This window comes from Oryctolagus cuniculus, chromosome 2 (genome assembly GCF_964237555.1).
Source record: "Oryctolagus cuniculus chromosome 2, mOryCun1.1, whole genome shotgun sequence".
Classification (NCBI taxonomy): Eukaryota; Metazoa; Chordata; class Mammalia; order Lagomorpha; family Leporidae; genus Oryctolagus; species Oryctolagus cuniculus.
In genome coordinates this window covers 93,297,254-93,320,978 of record NC_091433.1, presented here as the reverse complement: position 1 = coordinate 93,320,978, position 23,725 = coordinate 93,297,254, and the positions used below count along the sequence as shown (strand labels likewise).

Below are 23,725 nucleotides of genomic sequence, written 5' to 3'. Positions count from 1 at the left end.
GAAAAATAATATAATGACTTGTACAAAAAGATTTCCCAATGTTTCATTCAGATTCTGACTTCCATAGTGTTTTAAGTATGGCAGAAGAGGTTATGTGGTAAGTTAGGTTAAGCGACTGCTTTGCATGCTTGAATTACTTAACAGTCCCAATTTGAGACCTCACTACTCAGCTTCCAATATAACTTTCAGCTTATATATCTTGGAAGGCAGCAGATGATGGTTCAAGTACTATAGCCCAACAAAACTAGAGGAAAAACAGAATTCAGGGATTAGACTTTAGAGTTGTCCAGCCCTAACTATTGTGGGCATTTACTGAATAAACTAATGAATAGAAATTTTCTGTGTTCCTCTATGTCACTTTGACTATCAAAAAGATGAAAATGGTAAGATTTTAAACAATGGTGAAATATTTTGGAAAGACATTCACCACTGTGCTGTGTAGAATAAAATGCTTAGGGAATTCCAGCAGGTATTTGTTTTCCATGTCCTTTTGCTTTGTTTTTTTCCTCATAAAAGCTGTTTTGAGTTTCTGTGCTAATTTTTCAGCCTGAATGATGGCAATGTTTTATCAGATCACTTACTTGCAATTGCAGGACATGTGTACCCTAAGCAAGACCACAATTAAAGAACAGGATTTGAACATTTGTCTCATGAGCAGTCTCCCAGGGAAATAGCATTTTTGAGGTTTTACATATGAAATATTCGTTCATCTGCACTCAAGGGTAACAACTCTCCCAATATTCCAAAGGAAACCTGACATTTTCTGCTTCTGAGACCATAATGGCATAGAAAAGTCCTAATACATCACCCTGGATGTGTGCTCCCTACTAGTTTAGGGGATTTGTTTTGGCAACCCAAAGTGTTTTCACCTTCTTTGATAAGTGTTTTCTTAGCTCATCTGGAATCAACAGCCCTGGCTTTTCTCAATTCTTCAGAATCCTCCATAATAATTTGAGTTTCTAAAGACATCTGATCTCTGTGTTAGAGGATCAGTTGTGTCTTAATATTCCAGAAAACTGATTCTTTTCACATTAATCTGTTCATCAATAATGCTGAAAAAGAGAATCCACACTTCAAACTTGACTCTCAAATCTAAGGAATTCAACAGCACAAATTGTGTTTGCTTGATGTCAGGATGCAGAATCTCCTATCAACTTCCATGTTCTTACGCTGGATCCTGCTTGGTTTCATGATTTCTGATTTCACAGCATAGACCCTCGCTCCTGAACATGTTTTGTCATTTCCTTATTTATTTACATATTTACTTGAGAGAGAAATAGAGAATGAGGGACAAATAGAGACAGAAAGCTCCCTTCACTGATTCACTCCTCAAATGTTTACAGCAGCCTATGATTATTTACTGGGGAGGCAGAGGCAGAGAAAGAGATAGAAGAGAGAGCCCCCATTCATTGATGCAGATTTGGAATGCTTGCAACAGGAAGCTTTGGGTTTGGCTATAGCCAGGACTGAAAACTCAAATGTGCACAACTGTGAGGAACTGGTACCTAAGTGTTTCCCAATTAACGAGCATCAAAGGAATTAATACATGCATTTAAAAAGGCATAAAGGAAAACAGACTAAAAATGAAAAGAAAAACAAGTTAGAATTCAGGGTATGTATCTATCACTGAAAAAAAGCCTAAGTAGCTGAGAAAGGGACTGGATTTTCTTTTCTTTTCTTTTTTTTCCTTAAATCGAAAACAGCAGAAGAGGTACAGGGATATAGCCATGAGCACCTTTTCTAGACACAACAGAATGGCTGTGCTTTATGCACAAAACTTCTGTTGTCAGGCAGTGAGAAGAACTACAGTAAACACCTGCTCTATTCTTTCTGTCACGCTGTCCCTCCCTAGTATGTGCTGACTCACCTGGGCTCCGGTTTGGGTGTTCTTCCACCATCCATGGCTCTGCTCTTTGTTCCAACTTGAGAATCAAGTCAGGTTTGCTAATGCAGTGTCCTATTAATGGGAAAAAATACAACCCATTGTCAAACCACTAAATTAGTTTATTTGAAGGACAAAACTTTGATCAAGGAGCTGTGTAACGGAAGTTCCAACATGAATCCTTTCTTAGAGGGTAAATATTCAGTTTCTTCATGGAATCAAATTCTATACATACCCAACATTAAATGTTTAAAAGTGTTCATTTATTTGTCAAAGGGGAATAAAATGCTGTAGTTGGGAACGTCAGGGGACTGTCACTCACCCAAGGATAGTAGATTGCTATAGGTCTCCAGCATCACATCCCTGTACAGGATTTTCTGGGCAGTGTTCAGGTCCTGCCACTCCTCCCAGGTGAAGTCCACAGACAGATCTTCAAATGACACCAAAACCTGTAACAGCACATTTTTGTTCAACTGATGCATTGCTTCCCAAAACATAAACACTGGGAGTATATTCTTCTGTGTCTCATATACCTCTTACATAAGATACAACTAATTTTGCAATCAACATCCCAAGAGAAAGTAAAATCAGAATGAAAAATACCTTGCTCTATATTAATTTTATAATGGCAAAATCGCTACCATAAAGTTTCCACTATTTATCTGGAACTAATCTTTCTACTAATGATTCTAAAAGGAGCTCAGAGTGTAATCTGTAGACAAAAGAAAAAGTGATAGAGCTAATGTTGGATGAGCTACAGAAATGCATGTTCAATATGGATCAGGGAAGGACAGACCTTTTAAAAAAATAGATTTTTCATTGAAATATCAAAGATTGTTCAATCTGCATGAATACAGAATTCTGTTCTAATAAATAAAATTCACCACCTAGCAATAAAAATTGAAGTAGGGAAAGAGAGCAAAAAATGTGATGGAAAGAAGAGAGGCTGAATTTAGAAACATTATGTGTGAGGTTTCTGTAGTCAATTATGTGGCAATGTTTGCATGACAACTGGACATATGAAATACAACTCAGGGGAGAGACAGACTATAGATAAAGATATGCTAAGCAGCACTATTTCAGTAATGCCTGAAGCTATCACAATGAATGAAAGATTTAAAAAAGTGAGAAGACAGAAAACCAAGGGGAACAGAATCTGAAGGAAAACTGACTCACTAGGAGAGGAAAGGTAGGAAATAGTGGAATGAAACAACAGAAAATGAGTTTTTAAAGTTTGTACTGGTGCTGACACTGTGGCACAGCAGGTTAAAGTTTCGGCCTGCAGCACCGGCATCCCATATGAGCACCAGTTCTACTCCCAGCTGTTCCACTTCCAATGTGGCTCCCTGCTAATGGGCCTGGAAAGCAGAAGAGGATGGCCCAAGTCCTTGGGACCCTGCACCCATGTGGGAGACCAGAAGAAACTCCTGGCTGCTGGCCTCAGATCGGGCCAGCTCTGGCTGCTGCAGCCATCTGGAGTGTGAACCAGCAGATAGAAGTGCTCCCTCTATACACACACACACACACACACACACACACACACATTCTCTCTGTAATTCTCTTTCAAATAAATGAAATAAATCTTTTTAAAAAAATTTCTATGCCACATGAGTGCTGGTTTGAATCTCAGCAGCTCCACTTTTGATCCAGCTTCCCACTAATGTGTTTGGGAAAGCAGCAGAAAATGGCCCATGGTTAGGACCCTGCCACCCTTGTGTAGTAGTTCGAGGCTCTGGCGTAGGCCTGGCAGTTGTGGCCATTTGAGGATTTAACTTGTAAACAGAAATTTCTCTCTCCTTCTCCCTTCATCTAACTTTCTTTAACTCTGCATTTAAAATAAGTTATTCTTTTTAAATGCATATGGTTTAAGAAATCTATTAATATCAGTATATAGGATTTCAAAAATTATCAAACCCAAATAAACTTGTTTTAATTTCATGTCATGTATACTTCATAACACTTCATATTTGTAGCTCTATTCCATGATCATCCATAGACTTCAGAAAAAAATTTATTATTCCATTTGAAAAAAAAGACTTCATAAAAGAGATTTCTGTGTATTATTCAACAAGATAAATTTTACATATATATAAATATATCAGAAGCAGAGCAGCAGGGACTCAAAGCAGTGCCCATACTGGAAGCCAGCACTGCAGGCCACAGCTTTCACACACTTTAACACAGCACCATCCTCGAATAAATTTTTTTAAAAAGGCTTCACTGGGTCTCTGAGGGAGGTGGAAAAAAAAGTGAATCTGATCCTTCATGAACAGGTGGTGTGTGTAAGGCCACCACAAAACACACCAAACATCGGAGTAAGGGAAAGGATTTACTGGTAGAAAAACCTGACAGGTCAGAGGGTAGGGGCGAAGAAGGAAGAGAAGGAGAAGAAGAGTATAAGAGAAAGAGATCAAGAGACAGAGAGAGGGACACCAAGAAACAGAGAGAGTTCCATGTTCAGAACAGATCCTCTTAACTTTGCTGGGGGTGGGCAGGGAAGTAGGAGCAGCGAATCCCATTAGGGTGGGGGTGGAGCTGACACCGGTGGTTAGGCCATAGGGTCACCTGGCTTCCAGCCATGTGGCAGAGGCTAGAGCCTAGGATGGTGTCCAGGGCGTAGATCACACCATAGGTAAGACTGCACCATTTTACTAACAGTAGGAGTCAGAAATGTCTGGTGATTTAGCTGGTAAATGAATCAACAATGGGGCCAGTGATGTGGTGCAGTACATTAACGCCACAGCTTGCAGCACTGCCATCTCATATGGACAATGGTTTGAGTCCCAGCTGTTCTAGTACCGATCTAGCTCCCTGCTAATGCACATGAAAAAGCAGCGGAGGATGACCCAAGTCTTTGGGCTGCTGCACCCACGTGGGAGACCTGGATGAAGCTCCGGGACTCCTGCCTTTGGCCTGGCCTAATCCTGGTCACTGTGGCCATTTGGGGAGTGAACTAGTAGATGGAAGATCTCTGTCTCTCCTCTTTCTCTATAATTCTTTCAAATAAGCAAATCTTAAAGCAAAATAAAATAAAAATGAATCGGCAAAACAAAACAATCACCTCTTAACAATAATGAAAAGCAAGGGCCAGCGCCGTGGCTCACTAGGCTAATCCTCCGCCTTGTGGCGCCGGCACACCGGGTTCTAATCCTGGTCGGGGTGCCAGATTCTGTCCCGGTTGCCCCTCTTCCAGGCTAGCTCTCTGCTGTGGCCAGGGAGTGCAGTGGAGGATGGCACAAGTGCTTGGGCCCTGCACCCCATGGCAGACCAGGATAAGTACCTGGCTCCTGCCATCGGATCAGCGCGGTGCGCCGGCCGCGGCGGCCATTGGAGGGTGAACCAACGGCAAAAGGAAGACCTTTCTCTCTGTCTCTCTCTCTGTCCACTCTGCCTGTCAAAAATAAATAAATAAATAATGAAAAGCAGTATAGCAGTACAATGACTATCTATGTCATCCCAGGGGCTACATATGCATTCAGTGTTAGTTAAGGTAATGGTTACTTAGGATGGTACTTCAAAAAATTTTGGAAATTTACAGTTTTTCCATGGTGCATATTTTCCATAAACTTTAAATGATCACTCTCATGTACTTAATGAAAACCATAAGTGTATAATCTAAGAACAAGTCTAATAAGGTTTACCTCTTGGACTAAAAGTTTAAGGAACAGAGGATTCAAAATAGAATAACAGTAGGATGGCAGTTGTTGTTCATTTATAGAGTATACAAAAACATTAAAAATATGAAAAAATCCAATTTACACAAACAAGAAAGGGAATGGGAAAAATGAGAAATTTAAAGTCACATAGGAACAAACCTGAGAGCACTCAACTTTTGGGTTTTATCAGTTAATGTTGACAAACTTGCCTACTGTAGTTCTTACCAAAAAAAAGATGTAAAAGAAATAATTTGGGACTCAAAAGCATACTAAACTCCCTGGTAATGTTAAAATGATGGTTATGATCATGATAGCTATTGTTAAACCTTGTACGTGGATTAAGTTGACCACAAATAAATTCTTTTAATTCCTCAAAATGGCCTATAATTGAAGAATGGGGTAACTTACAAATACAAGCTATGAATAACAAATAAAAACATAACTAGACAAAAAATTATGTGTCAAAATTCTGACACCTAGCTGGAATCATCAATCTGTAAATCTGAGTACACTTTTCAGAGTTGTACTCTCAGAAATAAAAATTAACTTAAAAAGCAGTAAAGAGGCCACCTTAGGTAACACACAGCAAACATACCAACACAGCATTTCTGAGGCTTTTGCTAATTACTACAACATGGATAGTAGGAAACGAAGGGCATTACAGAAGGCAAAAGGTAGTTCCTTGGAAAGCAAAAGATGGAGTACCAGGGAGTAGAATCAAGGCCTCGGCAGTGTGTCCCATCTAAAAATTAGAGACTACTTCCGATGTCTTCTCACTTGATCCATCGGACTGTTACAAAATTACGTTCCCATTCTCCCTACACCCTATTTTTTCCTCTTTCAAAACAATGTCTATTGTGATTATTTTGCTCTAGCTTAACCCATGCACCCTGAGGACATGCAAAACAGATCACCTGTTTGCTTCAGACACAGGTGTATGCGTCAAGAGAGGCCACTATCTGGACATACCAATTCCTGGCATCATTCAGAGATGCTACCAGAAGTTGTCTCTGTAGGTATGGTATGAAGGAAATGTGTAAGGACAGAAATTCAGTCTGCAGTGACAACTATCCATTCATCTTCGGTACTGTTTCTTACAGGAGAATTACATATCACCTCACAGTCTAGAAAAACTGAGAAAAGGCCAGAGGATTCTGGCCAAGGAAATATCAGTTGAAATGAATTGTCATCACTTCTGAGAAAGCACTACTAGAACGCACCATTTTTCTCAAACCACAAAGACAGCTAATATCCCAGTAAGGACACTCTACAAAGCTGAGGAAAATAAGAGATTTGTTACACATCTTTTTCTTTTTCTTTTTCTTTTTTTTTTTTTTTTTTTTATTTATTTGAGAGGTAGAGTTACAGACTGTGAGAGGGAGAGACAGAGAGAAAGGTCTTCCTTCTGTTGGTTCACTCCCCAAATAGCCACAACAGCCGGAACTGTGCTGATCCGAAGCCAACAGCCAGGTGCTTCCTCCCAGTCTCCCATGTGGGTGCAGCAGCCCAAGCACTTGGGCCATCTTCTACTGCTTTTCCAGACCACAGAGGAGAGCTGGACTGGAAGAGGAGCAGCTGGGACATGAACCAGCGCCCATATGGGATGCCACACCACAGGCGGAGGATTAACCCACAGAGCCACAGCGCCAGCCCCCACACATCTTTTTCTTAAGGATTTATTTATTTATTCATTTGAAAGGCAGTTAGAGACAATAAGAAAGGATAGACTGTCCACTGGATTATTTTGTAAATGTCTACAATAAAATTCCATCCAAGTCTCCCACATGGGAGTGGGTTCTTTCATAGTAATGAACTGGAAAGTCATTACTATATGAGGACTTTTCTAAATTCTTTAATTCAGACATCACTGAACACATCAGTCATTTTTAGGGATCTGAGGATGTACTTCATGAGAATAATCATGACTTTAGGGATACCCTAATTTCACACATCAAAGGAGGAGATAATTATACCATGGCTTACTATGATGAAGTTTTCAAAAACCCCAAAACAATAAAAAATAAATACTCCTGTGGGTACAAACAGATACAGGAAATGGAAAATATGAGAGCATAAATATTTTCACTTTTATTAAACTTTATTTACTTGAAAGGCAGTTACAGAGAGAAGGAGGGAGAAGAGAAATGTTTTTGATACGCCAGTTCACTCCCCAAATGACCACAACAGCTAGGGCTAGGTCAGCCTGAAGCCAAGAGTGAGGAGCTTCTTCCAGGCCTCCCACGTGGGTGCAGGGGCCCAGGGTCTTGGGCCATTGTCCATTGCTTTCCCAGACACCTTAGTAGAGAGCTGGATTTGAAGTGGAGCAGCCAGGACTTGAACCAGTGCCCAAATGGGATGCCGATACTGCAAGCAGCAGCTTAAACTGCTACACCACAACAAGAGCCCCTTTACTCTTGAACTATTTAAAAGGTCACTGAGCATTTGAAGTAAAATAGTAAGAATCTATAAGGGGCTTATAACATGTAGAAGTAAAATATATTACAAGCATGATACAGAAGCTAAGAAGTATCTAGAAATATAATAGTATAAAGATACTAAACATGGGGGCCGGCACTGTGGCTCAGCGGGTTAACGTCCTGACCTGAGGCACTGGCATTCCATATGGGCGCTGGTTCTAGTCCCAGCTGCTCCTCTTCCGATCCAGCTCTCTGCTATGGCCTGGGAAAGCAGAAGATGGCCCAAGTGCTTGGGCCCCTGAACCCATGTGGGGGACCTGGAGGAAGCTCCTGGCTTCAGATAGCGCAGCTCCAGCCACTGCGGCCATCTCGGGAGTGAACCAGTGGGTGCAAGACCTCTCTCTCTGTCTCTACCTCTCTCTGTAACTCTACCTGTCAAATAAATAAAATAAATCTTTACAAAAAAGATACTAAACATGAAAGTGGTATAATACTACTTGAAGGTGGACTACAAGTCAAAGATGACTACTGAGAACCACAAAACATGCATTTTAAAAGTTACCATAAGCCAACAATGAATACTACAGATCATACAAAAATAGGAGCTCAGCCAAATCTGACATGTAAGCCTATTTCTAATTTGAATGAATTATTCCTACTCAAGAAAGACTAGACTTGCAGAGTAAAAGACTAAAGACTACCTGAAGCAATAGTCCAAGGTAAAAAAAAAAAAAAAGAAAATATGAACATACACAGATAAGTACAGAACACAGATCTTTATAAAATATTTATTTATTTGAAATGCAGAGTTACAGAGAAAGAGAAGGGTTTTCCATCTGCTGGTCCAATCCCCAAATGGCTGCAAATAACAGGGCTGAGCCAGGTTGAAGCCTGGAGCTGCTTCTGGGTATCCCACATGGATCCAGAGGCCTAAAGACTCAGGCAATCCTCCACTGCTTTCAAAGACTCATTTGCAGGGAGCTGGATCAGAAATGGAGCAGGCAGGATAAACCAGCACCCATATAGGCTAATGGCACAGCAAGCAATGGCTTAACTAGCTACAGAACAAGGTTTTATAATGTAAAAAGATCAAAAGCATCAGAGTCAACAGTATTTGACAAGATGAACCCATGAAAGAATAAAAATTATAAAATTTGAACAATATTTGTGGCACAACTATTTGAGGATTAGATAATCAAAAGGCAGAAACTGGATTGAGGGAACCTCTCAAAGAGAAACTCACCCAATTTGGGCAATATACCAGAGGACACACTCCTATGTACACAGACGAAGGAAGTAATAGCTTAAGCGTTAATAAGTCAGGATGATTTGGTGCCAAGTTCAGGGCTGATAAGACAACCTAAATATGGAGGAAGAGGAAGATACTTGGGTGAGAGAAAGCCAAAGAACTAAATCCCCTCAAGTAGCACTAAAAGGTTACGAAACTTATTGGCTGCCTTCTATACTACACATTTGTGGAAGACCTAAGAGAGACCAATAAAAATGCAGCTACTGCAAGAGTCAGTTACTGATCACTTCAAGAAGAGTTTGGAATTTGAATTCAGCCACTTAACTGCCTTGTAAAACAGAACTCATTCTTCTGAGAAATACAGTAATATCCACAACTTCTGCAATACATCATATACAATGCTCACCATAAAATTCACTACACAAATAAAGAAAGGAAAATCTGATCCATACTCAAGGGGAAGTCACAAGAAGAAACTGAAGTCACGTGATTCAAGTAGCAAACACGATGGCTAAACAATCTCCAAATATCTTCCAGTAATTAATGGATGATATAAAAGAATACAAAGAATGATGACAGATCTGGGTTACCAATAGAAAAGTAACCAAGAGAAAAAAAAACTTAAATTCTATAGTTGTAAAACAGTTACCAAAATAAAATTTAGTTATCAGCCAAAAACATATTAGAAAAGGGGGGTGAGAAATGGAACTTGAAATAAGAATATATTGCCAAAGCATGTGTTGGAAATTTCATCCCCAAGATAACCATTTCTGTCCTCTGCAATGAGTTAACATAAACAGTAAAGGCTTGAGCCTATGAGCTCTATCTCTTGCTTTCTCTCACCATGTGATGTCATATGTCATATTATTCAGCAGGAAGATGGCCCTTTTTCAGGCAGGAGCCTTGACATTAGAGTGTACAGCCTCTAAGATGTAAGAAATCAATTTGGGGCTGGTGTTGTGACACAGCAGGTTACATCACCACTTATGAAAGCCACATAAAATATCAGAGTGCTGGTTTGAGTCCTGGTTGTTCAACTTCCAATGCAGCTTCCTGCTAGTGCATCTTGGAAGGCAATGGCACTTGGGTCCCTGCCACACATTTGGAAAATGGAGATGGAGTTCCTGGCTTTGGCCTTGCCCAATCTTGGCTGTTGTAGACATTTGATGAATGAGACAGCAGATGGAAGATCTTGAGATAGATAGATAGATAGATAGATAATCTTCTCTTATCTTGATCTACCAAGTAAATAAAAAAACTTGAACATTTGTTTTCATCCTGAATTACCAATTTTGTGATTTTATAGCAAAAAAAGATTAAGAAAATAGATCAACAATTTTTTCATAAACATGGAATAATTTACCCAAGTAATCTAACTCACATGAGTGCTTCAAAAACCCTTCAGAAAGTAGAATTTTAAAGACATGTTCATTTGGCTAAAAAATAATAATAAAATTAACTCCAGGAATAATCTTTTCATAATCTGCAGTTTCCATGACCTTTATATACAGTATGCTTTGTTTCTAATGATTTACTGACTTGAGAAGCAAAACTACAGAGAGAGAGAGAGAGACAGACAGAGACAGAGATATCAGAGTGCCTGCCTCTGCTTTTGATTTTGCTTCATGCTAATTCATACCCAGAGAGGCAGCAAAAGATGAGTCAAGTACTTGAGTCCCTGCCACCCACATGGGAGACATAAGATGATCTCTAGCCTCCTTGTTATGGTCTGTACCTGCCCCTGATATTTTGGGCATTTTGGAAATGAAACAACACAGAGATCTCTCTGTAACTTTGTTCTATACTGTAAAAGAAGGAGTACAACTCCAGTGTACATTGTGATACATTCTTCATATTACAATTTCTTAATGCAATTAAAAAGATTTTTACCAGTTGAAAAAAATAATACAGCAAAGCAGTATATTTGCTTGCTAGAGATGCCATAACAACATTATAGAGTGGGAACTTAAACAGAAATTATTTTCCTCATAGTTCTGCAGAATTAAAAAACAAGCTGCTTGTAGCTTTCATTTCCCAGGAGTCTTTCTTTACAGTCAGAAGTCGGTCAACTTCTCACCAAGTCCTCAGGTGGCCTTTTCTGTGCACTTCTTATAAAAGCCTAAGTTCAACTGGATTAGTCCTATCTCCAAATACAGTCACTTGGGATTTAGTGTCCACACATATATCTGTGAGAGAATGCAATTTATTCTATGAGAAAGAGTAAAGCAGTCAAGAAGAGTACCACAATGAAACAGTTAAAATATTTTATGGGTCTATGCATTTATCCTAGTGTTCAGGTGTCAGTTAAGATGCCTGCATACTATACTGGAGTCCCTGGTCTTGATGTCCAGCTCTGACTCCTGACTCTAGTTTCCTACATAGGTAGACCTGGTAGACTGCTGATGGCTCAAGGAATTAGGTTCCTGTCACCCATTTAATGACCTGGATTGCACTTCCAGCTCTTGGCTTCAATCAGTCCAAGTACCAGTCATTACGTGCATTTGGGGAGGAAAGCAGTATCTGTTGCCCTATGGATAAATTAACATTTTAAGAAACCATTAAAAATATATCATAACCCAAAAAACCTTAGAAATGAGAAACAGCAGAAATTAAGTAACTAAATGGCAGACATAATTTCCACCACATTAAAAATTAGTTTAAATGTAAACAGACTAACAATTGACACAGAGACTATCACATTTGGTTAAAAAATTTTACTGCATTATATGTGTCACACTTGAGCTATGAAAAGACCAAAAAAAAAAAAACAAACAAACAAACAAATGAAAGTGAATGGACAGAGACAGATCTATTACAAAGAACAGGGTATACAGCCTAGTGGTTAACATACCTGCATCTATATTGAAGCATCTTTATTTGATGGCAGAGGTTCCCAGCTTCACTTTCCTGCTACCACAGATCCTGGGAGCCAGAAGTGATGGCTCAAGTAATTAAGTCCCTGGTTTGTGGCTTCATCCCATTTCATTCTCAGCTAATGAAGTTAATTGGGAAGTGAATCACTACATAAGACCCTACTTCCCAAATAATACACTACACATAATGGGCCTGGGAGGGAAGCAGAGGATGGCCCAAGTGCTTGGACCCCTGCCACCCACATGGGGGACCAAGAAAAAATTTCTGGTTCCTCATTTCAGCCTGGCCCAGCGCTGCCATTGCAGCCATTTGTGAAGTGAAGCAGTGGATGGAAGATCTATCTTTCTCTTTCTCTCTTTCTCAAGCAAATAAAAAATAAATCTTTAAATAAATAAAAAGGAACCTGATAAAGAATTATAGCATAGTTTTATATGAGGGGCCTTCAACGCCTTCATGCATAATATGCTTTATATTTTTGTTTTTCCTTTTTCTAAAGACTCAGAGGTGACCTAGACAGATAGCTCCCATCCACTGGTTCACTCCCCAAACAGAGAGCCATAATAGCCAGAGCTGAATCAGGAGCAAGGAACTCAGCTCAGGCGTTTATGTGGGTTGAAAGGCCTCAGTTACTTGAGCCATCATGACTTGCTGCCCTCCAGGATCTGTGTTGGCAAGCAGGTAGCCACTCTGGTGTGGGATGTAGGTGTCTTAGTGCTATGGCAACTTCTTACCCTCCATTATCTTTTAATTCCAATTTGTCAAGATCACGTTTCAAAGATTTATTCATTTATTTGAAAGGGAGAGAAAGAAACAGCAAGCTTTTCCACCTGCTGGTTCACTCCCAAATGGCCAGGACAGCCAGGACAGGTAGTGAAATTTGTTTATACATTGTTTATCTACCTTGTATTCCTGTTGTCTAGAATAGTTTTGACACCTTGTAGCATCTCACCAATGGATACAGTAAAGAAAAGTAAGGTGGTCATAATTAGGAAAAAAAATACATACTACATAAACACTAATCATAAAAGGCTCAAAGAGATATTATTTAGCAGCAAAAAAAAACTTCAATGATTCTGTGGCGAAGCCGGTAAAGCCAATGCCGGCAGTGCCAGCACCCCATACAGACACCAGTTTGAATCCCAGCTTCTACACTTCCAATCCACAGCTCCTGCCATTGCGGCCAATTGGGGAGTAAACCAGTGGATGGAAGAGCTCTCTCTCTCTGCCTCTCCTCTCTCTGTGTAACTCTTTCAAATAAATGTATCTTTAAAAAAAAAAGAAAGAAAAATATGATCACAGACAGACATTTCTCCATAATAAACAGATCACAGTGATACAAAAATTAAAAAGGTTAGTATACCTAAAAGCAAAAACATTAAAGGATATGAAGCAAAATGAACAAAACTAAATAAGAAACTTTTAAAAAGGGATCTTTGATGGCTAATCAGGAAAAAGACGTTCTAGAGGAGTTTACCGGAGGGATAAATCTTCAGTCCCCACTGACTTTGAGTCTGGCATGGAAGGTGGGCAGGGGTTGGGGTGCCTAAGAAAGCCCATGAAGTGTTCCTCTCCCCACAATCTATCATGGGCAGCTGCAAAGGTGGAACAAAGGCAGCTGGCTCTGGGGATGCCTTGGCTCTCTTGGTGGGCAGAGCAGGCTCAGGATGAGTGGATCACTTGCTCTGTGTAACTGCAGGAAGTCCTCTGCTATGACTGTGGGAATTCTGTGACTGTACAACATGGTGTGGGGAACAGCTGGGTGTCTGGGCAATCACTGCCTGACTTCAGAGGCTCAGAGTTGCCTGAGTACCTGGAGTAGGTCATTGTAGAAGTTTCTGTGCTCACACTGAGGGCCCATACAAATGCTTTGCATGGGGGCCAGCTCCGTGGCGCCATAGGTTAATCCTCCGCCTACAGTGCTGGCATCCCACATGGGTGCTGGTTCTAATCTCGGCTGCCCCTCTTCCAATCCAGCTCTCTGCTACAGCCTGGGAAAGCAGCAGAAGATGGCCCAAGTCCTTGGATCCCTGCACCTGCTTGGGAGACTGAGAAGAAACTCCTAGCTTCCAGCTTCAGATCGGCACAGCTCCGACTGTTGTGGCCAATTGGGGAGTGAACCAGCAGATGGAAGACCGACCTCTCTCTCTCTCTCTCTCTCTCTCTCTCTCTCTGCCAACAGACTGGGAAAGCAGTAGAGGAGCATCCCTGCTCCCACATGGGAGACCCAGAAGAAGCTCTTGGCTCCGGATCGGCCCAGCTCCAACCACTGCAGCCATTTGGGGAGTGAACCAGTGGATGGAAGACTCTCTCTCTGCCTCTACCTCTCGGTAACTGTGTTTCAAATAAATAAATCTTTGGGGCTGGCACTGTGGGGTAGCGGGTTAAAGCCCTGGCCTGAAGCGCCTGCATCCCATATGAGCGCTGGTTAGAGTCCTGGCTGTTCCTCTTCCGATCCAGCTCTCTGCTATGGCCTGGGATAGCAGTGGAGGATGGCTGAAATCCTTGGGCCACTGCACCCACATGGGAGACCCAGAAGAAGCTCGTGGCTCCTGGCTTTATATTGGTGCAGCTCTGGCTGTTGCAGCCATCTGGGGAGTGGACCAGCAGATGGAAGACCTCTCTCGCTGTAACTCTTTCAAATAAATAAAATAAATCTAAAAAAATAATAAATCTTTAAAAATAGAGATGAAAAAAGAGATGTCAGAACAGATACCACAGAAATAAAAAGAATCATCACAAACTACCACAAACAGCTATATGTCGACAAACTGGAAAATCTAGGAGAAATAGATAGATTCCTGGACACACATAATTTACCAAAATTGAGTCATGAAGACACAAAAAATATAAATAGACCAATAAACAAGAAGATAGAATCAGTAATAAAGACCTTCCCAACAAAGAAAAGCCCCAAGACTGTAACTCATAACACAGTTTGATTAAGTGGAAGATATAAATCAACACACAAAAATCAATAGCCTTTGTATACAGACAATACCATGACCAAGAAAGAACTGGTAAGATCAGTACTATTCACAACAGCTACAAAAATTTTTATAAACCTTGGAATAAATTTAGCCAATAAAGTGAAAAATCTCTACAATGAAAATTATAAAACATTAAAGAAAGAAATAGAAGATACACACAAAAAGGAAAAATCTTCAACGTTCATGGATTGGATGAATATTATCAAAATGTCATACTACCTAAAGCAACTTAGATTCAATGAGATATAAATCAAAATACCAATGACATATCTAGAAAAAATTATGCTAAAATCCATTTGGAAACAAGAGACTCCGAATAGCTAAAACAATCTTAAATAACAAAAACAAACCCAGAGGCCTAACCAACTGGATTTCAAGATATTACAGGATAGTTATAACAAAACAGCTTGGTACTGGCACAAAAATAGACATGTAGGCCAACAGACACATGAAAAACTGTTCAGAATCACTAGTCATTAAGGAAATGCAAATAAAATTCACAATGAAGTTTCACTTCATCCCAGTTAGAATGGCTGGCATCCAAAAATCAACAAACAATAAATGCTGGTAAGGATATAGGGGAAAAGGTACCCTATTCCAGTGTTAGTGGGAACATAAACTAGTACAAGCATTATGGAGGACAATATGGATATTCCTCAGAAATCTGAAAATAGATCTATCATAGAACCCAGCCATCAGGGCTGGCACTATGGCACAGCAGGATAACACCCTGGCCTGAAGTGCCAGCATCCCATATGGGCACCGGTTCAAGACCTGGCTGCTCCACTTCCAATCCAGCTCTCTGCTGTGGCCTGGGAAAGCAGTAGAAGATGGCCCAAGTCCTTGGGCCCCTACACCCACATGGGAAACCCAGAAGAAGCTCCTGGCTTCTAGCTTCGGATCCGCGCAGCTCCAGCCGTTACAGCCAATTGGGGAGTGAATCACCAGATGGAAGGTCTCACAATTGATCAACTGATCTCTCACTCTGCCTGTCCTCTCTCTGTGTAACTCTGACTTTCAAATAAATAAATAAATAAATCTTTGGGAAAAAAAAAAAAAAGAACCCAGCCATCTCACTCCTGGGAATCTATCCCAACAAAATGAAATCAGCATATAAAAGAGTTATCTATACCACCATGTTTATTCAGCTCAATTCACAATATCTAAGATATGGGATCTACTCAGATGTCTATCAACTGATGACTGGATAAAGAAAATGTGGTATGTGGTGGAATGAAAAGGCCATGCCAAGATGGCCACTGGCAAGTGAGCATCAGTTACTCAGGAATGGCTTCAGAACCCACTTGGCAACAGAGCCTGCCTGGCAACAGGCTGTGATTGGATGGCTTCGGAAACTGCCTGGCAACAGGCTGTGATTGGTTAGGGCATAAACCGCCCCATGACTGGATTGGCTGCCTCAGCTATATAAGCTGCTGTACCAACTGAAATAAACGAGTCTGCAGCCTGCTCGCCTCTGGCCTGCTTTCTTCACCTGACTCCCGGGGTCTGTGTGGTGACTCCGCACCTCTTGCCCCCACCACACTCCTCCTCTCAGAACAAATCCACAGCAGCATCTGGTGCCCAAAGTGAGCAGGCCTCTGCCTCACAGGCAACAGTTGATTACTTAGGGAGAGAGAGCTCTGACAGTGAAAATGACATGACAGCAGACAACGCAGCAATGCCTAATCAGCCACCACCCAAATAACTTAGACAACCTCAAGGCAATAACCCACGTGAGGTCATCCCATCTGCACCCAGTGAAGATCCCCACATTTGTAGCAGTCCCCGGGCACCCCAGGCTCTCAGGGCAGCTGCTAGACCCCATCCCACCTGTATGTTTGCCATTAATGTAGGAGCGGATGCAGATTCAGGCCCTGGATTCCAAAGCCTGTAAATGACCTTACTACGCTAAAAAAAGGCTTCTCAAGAGTCAGGCCCAACTCTCCCTACTTTGAACAGGTGCTCATACTATGGGCAGCGAACCTTCAAACTCATTTTGATTGGGTTACACTGCTCAAAGCATGTTTGTCGAGACCACAGTTCTAACAGTGGAAAGCCTCCTATGAGGAAGAGACTGAAACCGTGGCAAGGAATAAAACTGCCTATGGAATTGCAGTAACACTGCCTATGGAATTGCAGTAACCTTTGATAGGCTTACAGGCCATGGCACCTACATATAACCTCACGAACAGGCCGGCATTGGAGTAGTTGCCTACAGCATTGGAGTAGTTGCCTATTTTGATCAGGTAAGAGATTTGGCACTTAGAGCCTTAAAAAATATAAATCCTCCTAATTATAGTCAGCTCTTAGAATGGTTCCCTGATTTCCTTGCCAGAGTCTTGGAGGCAGTAGAGAAAAGATTACTGCTTGGCCCTGATCAAGACAATCTGGTCAAACAATTCGCTTGGGAAGGTGCTACCAAAGAGGCAAAAGCTGCAATCGCCCCAGTCCGTAATGAAGACCTTTCTAAATGGATAGTAGCTACAAAGGAGGTAAACCCTACTGATACACCCATACAGGCCTTAACTGCAGCCATTAACAAACTGAACACAAGGAAATCTAATGATCCTCTGGTTTGTTGGGGATGTCAGGAAATGGGACACCTACGGTGAAATTGCCCAAACGCCAACAGACAGGGTAAACTCAAAACGCTGTGTCCCAGATGTAAAAAAGGCTTTCATTGGGCAAGAGATTGCAGGACTAACCCTTTAAACTCCCAGCGGGGCGGCCCTCAGTCCAGCAAGTAAGAGGGAGTCCTACCACCATTAACTGGTCGATGCCTAACTTCAATCTGAGGCCAAAATTGACCCTATATTTAGATGACATTGCCTTCATGGGTTTGATACAGGGGTAGATGCCACGGTCTTAAAAGCTGGGGACACAAGGAAATGCAACATTGGAAGATGGCGCCCAGGCCTGACCACCAAGGCGTTGGAGGATTAAAATCGGCTGATCAGGTCATCATGCCTGTAACGTGGTAAGGTGACAATGGAGATACAGGAACCATCTTTCCACTAATTGCTGAGGTTTCCATTCCATTATGGGGGATAGATGTGTTTTCAAAAATGCAAGCGGTCCCTACTACAGATTACAAATCTCCATGAGCCAACAGCTTTAATGGAGAGCCTACAAGTGAGATTCACCCCCAATTTTAGGGGCCACTGCTCACCTCATACAAAAACCAGGCCCAATCCCCATTGAATGGGAAAAAACAGGAAACATCTGGGTAGAGCAGTGGCCAATGTTAAACCCAAACTTGGCATCCTTAGAGAATTGGTACAGGAACAATTGGAAAAGGAACACATAGAGCCTTCCACTAGCCCTCACAACATGCCCATTTTTGTGATACCAAAGACACAGGAAAAATATAGGCTACTACAAGATTTGAGAGCCATCAACAAAATCATAAAAAAGATGGGAACATTCCAGGCTGGCATTCCCCATCCAGGGGCCATTCCTAATGGATACCACATAGTTACCATTGATATCAAAGATTGCTTCTTTTCCATTCCTATCGTGGAGGAGGATAAGGCCTACTTCGCCTTTACATTATGGGAGCCAAATTTCCAGCTCCCCACAAAAAGATTTCAGTGGACAGTACTCCCACAAGGCATGAAAAATAGCCCTGCCATTTGCCAAAGATATGTTTCTCATGCGACCAGCACACTTAAAGATCAGTGCTTGGTCAAACATTATGGGGATGACATCTTACTTGCTCATGAGAATGTGGCAACTCTGAAGGCCTAAGTGAGACAATAAGAAATTTACAATTCCTGGGTTTGTCTATTGCCACAGAAAAGGTACCTTTTCTACCCCCCCCCCTTTTTTTTTATTTGACAGACAGTGAGAGAGAGAGGGAGAGAAAGAGAAAGGTCTTCCTTCCATTGGTTCACTCCCCAAATGGCTGCCATGGCCGGCACTGTGCCGATCCGAAGCCAGGAGCTTCCTCCTGGTCTCCCATGTGGGTGCAGGGGCCCAAGCACTTGAGCCATACTTCATTGCCTTCCCAGGCCACAGCAGAGAGCTGGACTGGAAGAGCAGCAACCGGGACTAAAACCTGGCACCCATATGGGATGCTGGCACCGCAAGCAGAGGATTAACCAAGTGAGCCACACAACACCAGCCCCTCCTCCCTTTTAATTCCTGGGTTATCAAATCTCCTCCCATGTATCTCCAATGGGTTCAAACCTAAAAGTCAAGCATAAATACTCACTTAATGAACTTCAGCAATTATGCGGCCAAGTCAATTAGCTGAAGCCTTTCCTTCCCCTAACACCTGCAGAGCTTAGACCGCTATTCAATTTACTAAGGGGAACAGCCCTTCCTCAAAAAAAAAAAAAAAAAAAAAATCACATTGGCATCACAGCTGAATCCACTATAGAAAAGATCAACACCCAGTTGTCAAATTTAAAAACCTTACGCTATGACCCTCAGGTGCCTCTATTTGCCATAAATTAAGATATTATGCCAATAAGATATTTAACACAGAGCCAGACATAGTAGTCCTACCCCATCACAATTAGAACTGTCCACATTGATGCAGAATAGTACGCTCTTTCAAACTTTAATGATAAACTTCCCAGAACAGGCTACTCCAGATGTTACAAACCTTAGAAATGCCTTCCCTGCTAATCAACCTATACCCAAGGCACTGTGTGCGTTTACTGATGCCAAGTTACTGTTTGGAATAGTGATCAAATCCTCAACAGAAAAAGATAAGATCCATGTAGAACCCCACGGGGGACCAGTACAATTGGGAGAAATAAGGGCAATACTCAAGGTTCTACTCCTTAGCCAGGATGGGCTGGTAAATATATTTTCACACAGCAAATACTCAGTATAGGTAGCAAAGATGATCCCTTTTGCAGTCTTTAACCCGATGTTCACAACACTTAAAAAGCCAACTAAGAATAGAAAACACCCATGGTATATCTCACACATAAGATCACATATTGGGTTATCTGGCTTTATTTTCCAAGGCAACAAAAAGGTTGATCGTCTTATCTTTTGCAACGCGGCTCCCATTGGACACCTAGAACAAGCCCGTATTCTACACCAAAAATTTCATGTTAGCAAGCAATATAAAATTGCTTTTCCTGGAGCTAACAATGAGCCAATGCAAACACCTAGTATGCTCTTGCAAGAATTGTGCCCCCCCTCCGCCCCGTCCTGTTAGGGCCACTGCAACATGCAGGAGTGAACCCGGGAGGCCTTGCTCCTAATAAGCTCTAGCAAGTGGACGTCACCCACATTAACTCCTTTGGTATACTTAAGTTTGTCCATGTGGTGGTAGATAGTTATTCAAAGGCTGTCTGCAACAGCCCAATTCGGAAAAAGGCTAGGTAATGTGATAAAGTTAGTTAAGTTAGCCATGCTGATCCTCAGTTCCCCTGGACCATAAAGACAGATAACGGGCCAGCATATACATCACAGGAATTTAATTCCTTCCTGAGGTCCTGAGACATACAGTCTGCCACAGGTATCCCATACAACCCACAGGGACAGGCAATCAATGAAAGAACTCATAGGACAATTAAAGATCTCTTACAAAAGCAGAAAAACAATCATATGCCCCCAGACCCACATCTTGCTTTGACTGAGGTCTTCTTCACTATCAATTTGCTTACTTTTGATTCCCAAGGGGTCAGCCCAGCTTATAAACACTGGGGATCCTTTCCATCCCAGACCCCAGCCCCTACGGTTAGGTGGAAAGACCCCCTGACAGGAGAATGGAAGGGACCACCCCTCTGCTAACCAAGGGCCGAGGATATGCTTGTGTCTTTCCAGAGAATGCAGGACAGCCCATTTCGGTACCAGCCAGAAATATCAAGCCTGTAACTGACAGTCAACCAGAACCAGCTGAACAAGACTGAGAGTCCGCCTTGTTAGCGGATGCACCTGCCCTATCATCCTACCCTGAGAAACTGCCCATAGCCACATCCTCTACTGCTTTATACCCCACTTAACTCTGGTCAGCCACTCAAATGGCCCACAGCCCATGTGTGGTCAAGCCATTCCTGATTACCATTGTTCCTCATTCCTACCCCTATCTGAGCAAGAACTCCTGTGGTCTCCTGTTTTGAGAGCTGGTCAATGACAGGAAAGATCCCCTGCAGGACAACCTAAGACAGGTATAGCTGCATACGGAGACCACATGGAAACGGGGTCAACAATGGTATGGCCAAGAATCATGCCTCCCGTTGCTCAAAAATAAACGAAAAGGGGGAAATATGGTGGAATGAGAAGGCCATGCCAAGATGGCCGCTGGCAAGCGAGCATCAGTTACTCAGGAATGGCTTCAGAACCCACTTGGCAACAGAGCCTGCCTGGCAAGAGGCTGTGATTGGTTAGGGTATAACCGCCCCTTGACCAGATTGGCTGCCTCAGCTATATAAGCTGCTGTACCAACTGAAATAAACGAGTCTGCAGGCTGCTCGCCTCTGGCCCGCTTTCATCTGACTCCCTCCTGGGGTCTGTGTGGTGACTCTGCACCTCTTGCTCCCACCGCACTCCTCCTCTCAGAACGAATCCACAGCAACACTGGTATATATACACTAATGACTACTCGGCCATTAAAAAAAAAGAAATTCTGGTTTTTTTTGGCAACAAAACGGATACAACTGGAAATCATTAGACTTAGTGAAGTAAGCCAGGCCCAAAGGCAAATATCGTGTTTTCTCTGATTTGTGGTAAATACTAGCATACAAAAATAGAATGTATGTGAGTGCAAGCTGCCACTTGTCAATGGAATATGGTTTGAGTCTTAGTTCCTATACTTATGATTCAGCTTCCTGTTTATGTGTGTGGGAAGGTAGCCAAGTACTTGGATTCCTGCCATCCATGTAGGAAACCAGGCGGAGTTTCTGGCTCCTGATTTTTGCCTAGTCCAAACGATCTTTTGGGAGTGAACCAGCAGGTGGAAGATTTCTGTCTCTCTTGACCCCTCTCCTGTTTCATCTTTCCAATATATAAATAAATCATTAAAGATATATCTTCAAAGATGTACAGATGGCTGATAAGCAGATGAAAATATCTCATACATTATTTACGTTTAGATAAATGCAAATGACAACTACAATGAAATACCACTCTACACCCACTGTAATGTCCATTATAGAAAAAAAAAAAAATTGGCAAGGCTGGCGAAACTAAAACCCTAATGCACTGTTGGTGTCAATGTAAAATGATGGGCCACATATGGAAGACAGTATTGAGAGGCTGCATCTGGTGATAGCCTTGAAATTGGCCATCACCCATTGGCCATTGCACAGGGCAACACATGGCAAGATACAGAGAGTATGCCAGTGCCTCCTTGGTCTCTGTCTTCTTTTAAAGCCTCCAGTATTCAGCCACTCTTAAGTGATCCACCCTGATGACCTCACCCTATCCTACTCAACTCCCAAAGGTGCTGATATCCTCAACTGCTCAAGTTGAAAACCTTCCCCAACAAAGAATAATATTCAAATCATAGTAATACACAATGAAGTATTATTGAACTTTAGAGATTTATTTACTTATTTGAAAGACAGAGAAGAGAGGCGGGGGGGGGAGGAGAGAGAGAGAGAGAGAGGTCTTCCATCTGCTAGTTCACTCCCCAATTGGCTGCAAAGGCTGGAGAGCACCATTCTGAAGCGAGGAGCCAGGAACTTCCTCCGGGTCTCCCATGTGGGTGCAGGGGTCCAAGGAGTTGGGCCATCTTCCACTAATTTTCCAGGCCATTAGCAGAGACCTGGATTGGAAGTGGAGCAGCCGGGACTTGAACCAACACCCATATGGGATGCTGGCACTGCAGGTGGCAGCTTTACCTGCTACACCACAGAGCCGGCCTCACACATTGAGCTTTAAAATGAAAATATTGACAAATGCTAAAACATGGATGAAAGTTGAAGACAGCATTCCATGAAATAAGCCAATAACAAGAGGCCAAATATTTTTTAGTCTACTCATATGAAGTTGCTAGAAGAGACAAATTTACAGAGACAGAAAGTAGAACAGTGACTGCCAGTGTCTGTGGTGGAAGGGAATAGGGATTTAGTGTTCAATGCATACAAATTTCCACCTGAGGGATATTTAAAAGTTATGCAGATGTATGGTATTGATGGTTGCAAAGTAATATCAATATCCTTAATGTCACAGAAATGCATGCGTTATTTGTCCAACAATATGTCATATTTTGTCACAATAAAATGCCTCTTTTTAAACAATGATCATCAATGATCATTGTTACAATTGATGTGTACATCTATTTTTCATTACTCATTTTGAAGTGACTACATAAAATAACACCATATAACAATTAAGGGATTAAAAGCTTGACAAATCATCTTTGAGCTAGAAACATACAATCCTGTATTAATATGCACTACAGAAAGAATCATACATATAAGCAAAAGTTTAAATTATTTTAAACATTATTTACTTATTTACTTTTATTTGAAAGCCATCAGAGTCAGAGAGAGAGATAGACAAAACATCTATCAGCTTATTCATTCTCCAAATAGCCACACTGGCCAGGGCTGGAATACACTGAAGCCAGATGCCTAGAATTCCAACTGGGTCTCCCATGTGGATGGCAAGGACCCATGCACTCGAGGAATCACCAGCTGCCTCCTGGAGTTTACAGAAGGAGGAAGTTGGAATTGGAAGAAGTCAGGACTCAA

At 41.8% G+C, this 23,725-nt stretch overlaps 1 protein-coding gene across 2 annotated transcripts in view; it reads right to left on the bottom strand.

Annotated features, from left to right (window-relative positions):
• Positions 1 to 23,725, bottom strand: part of LOC100354896 (zinc finger protein 84) — a 49,772-nt gene that overhangs the window by 6,552 nt on the left and 19,495 nt on the right. For both annotated transcript variants that reach the window (XM_070068628.1, XM_070068629.1), the window contains 2 exons: positions 2,205 to 2,331; positions 1,868 to 1,957 (listed from right to left, as the gene is read on the bottom strand). In XM_070068628.1, coding sequence (XP_069924729.1) covers positions 1,868 to 1,957; positions 2,205 to 2,331 — 217 coding nt within the window. The remainder of the gene's footprint in view (positions 1 to 1,867; positions 1,958 to 2,204; positions 2,332 to 23,725) is intronic.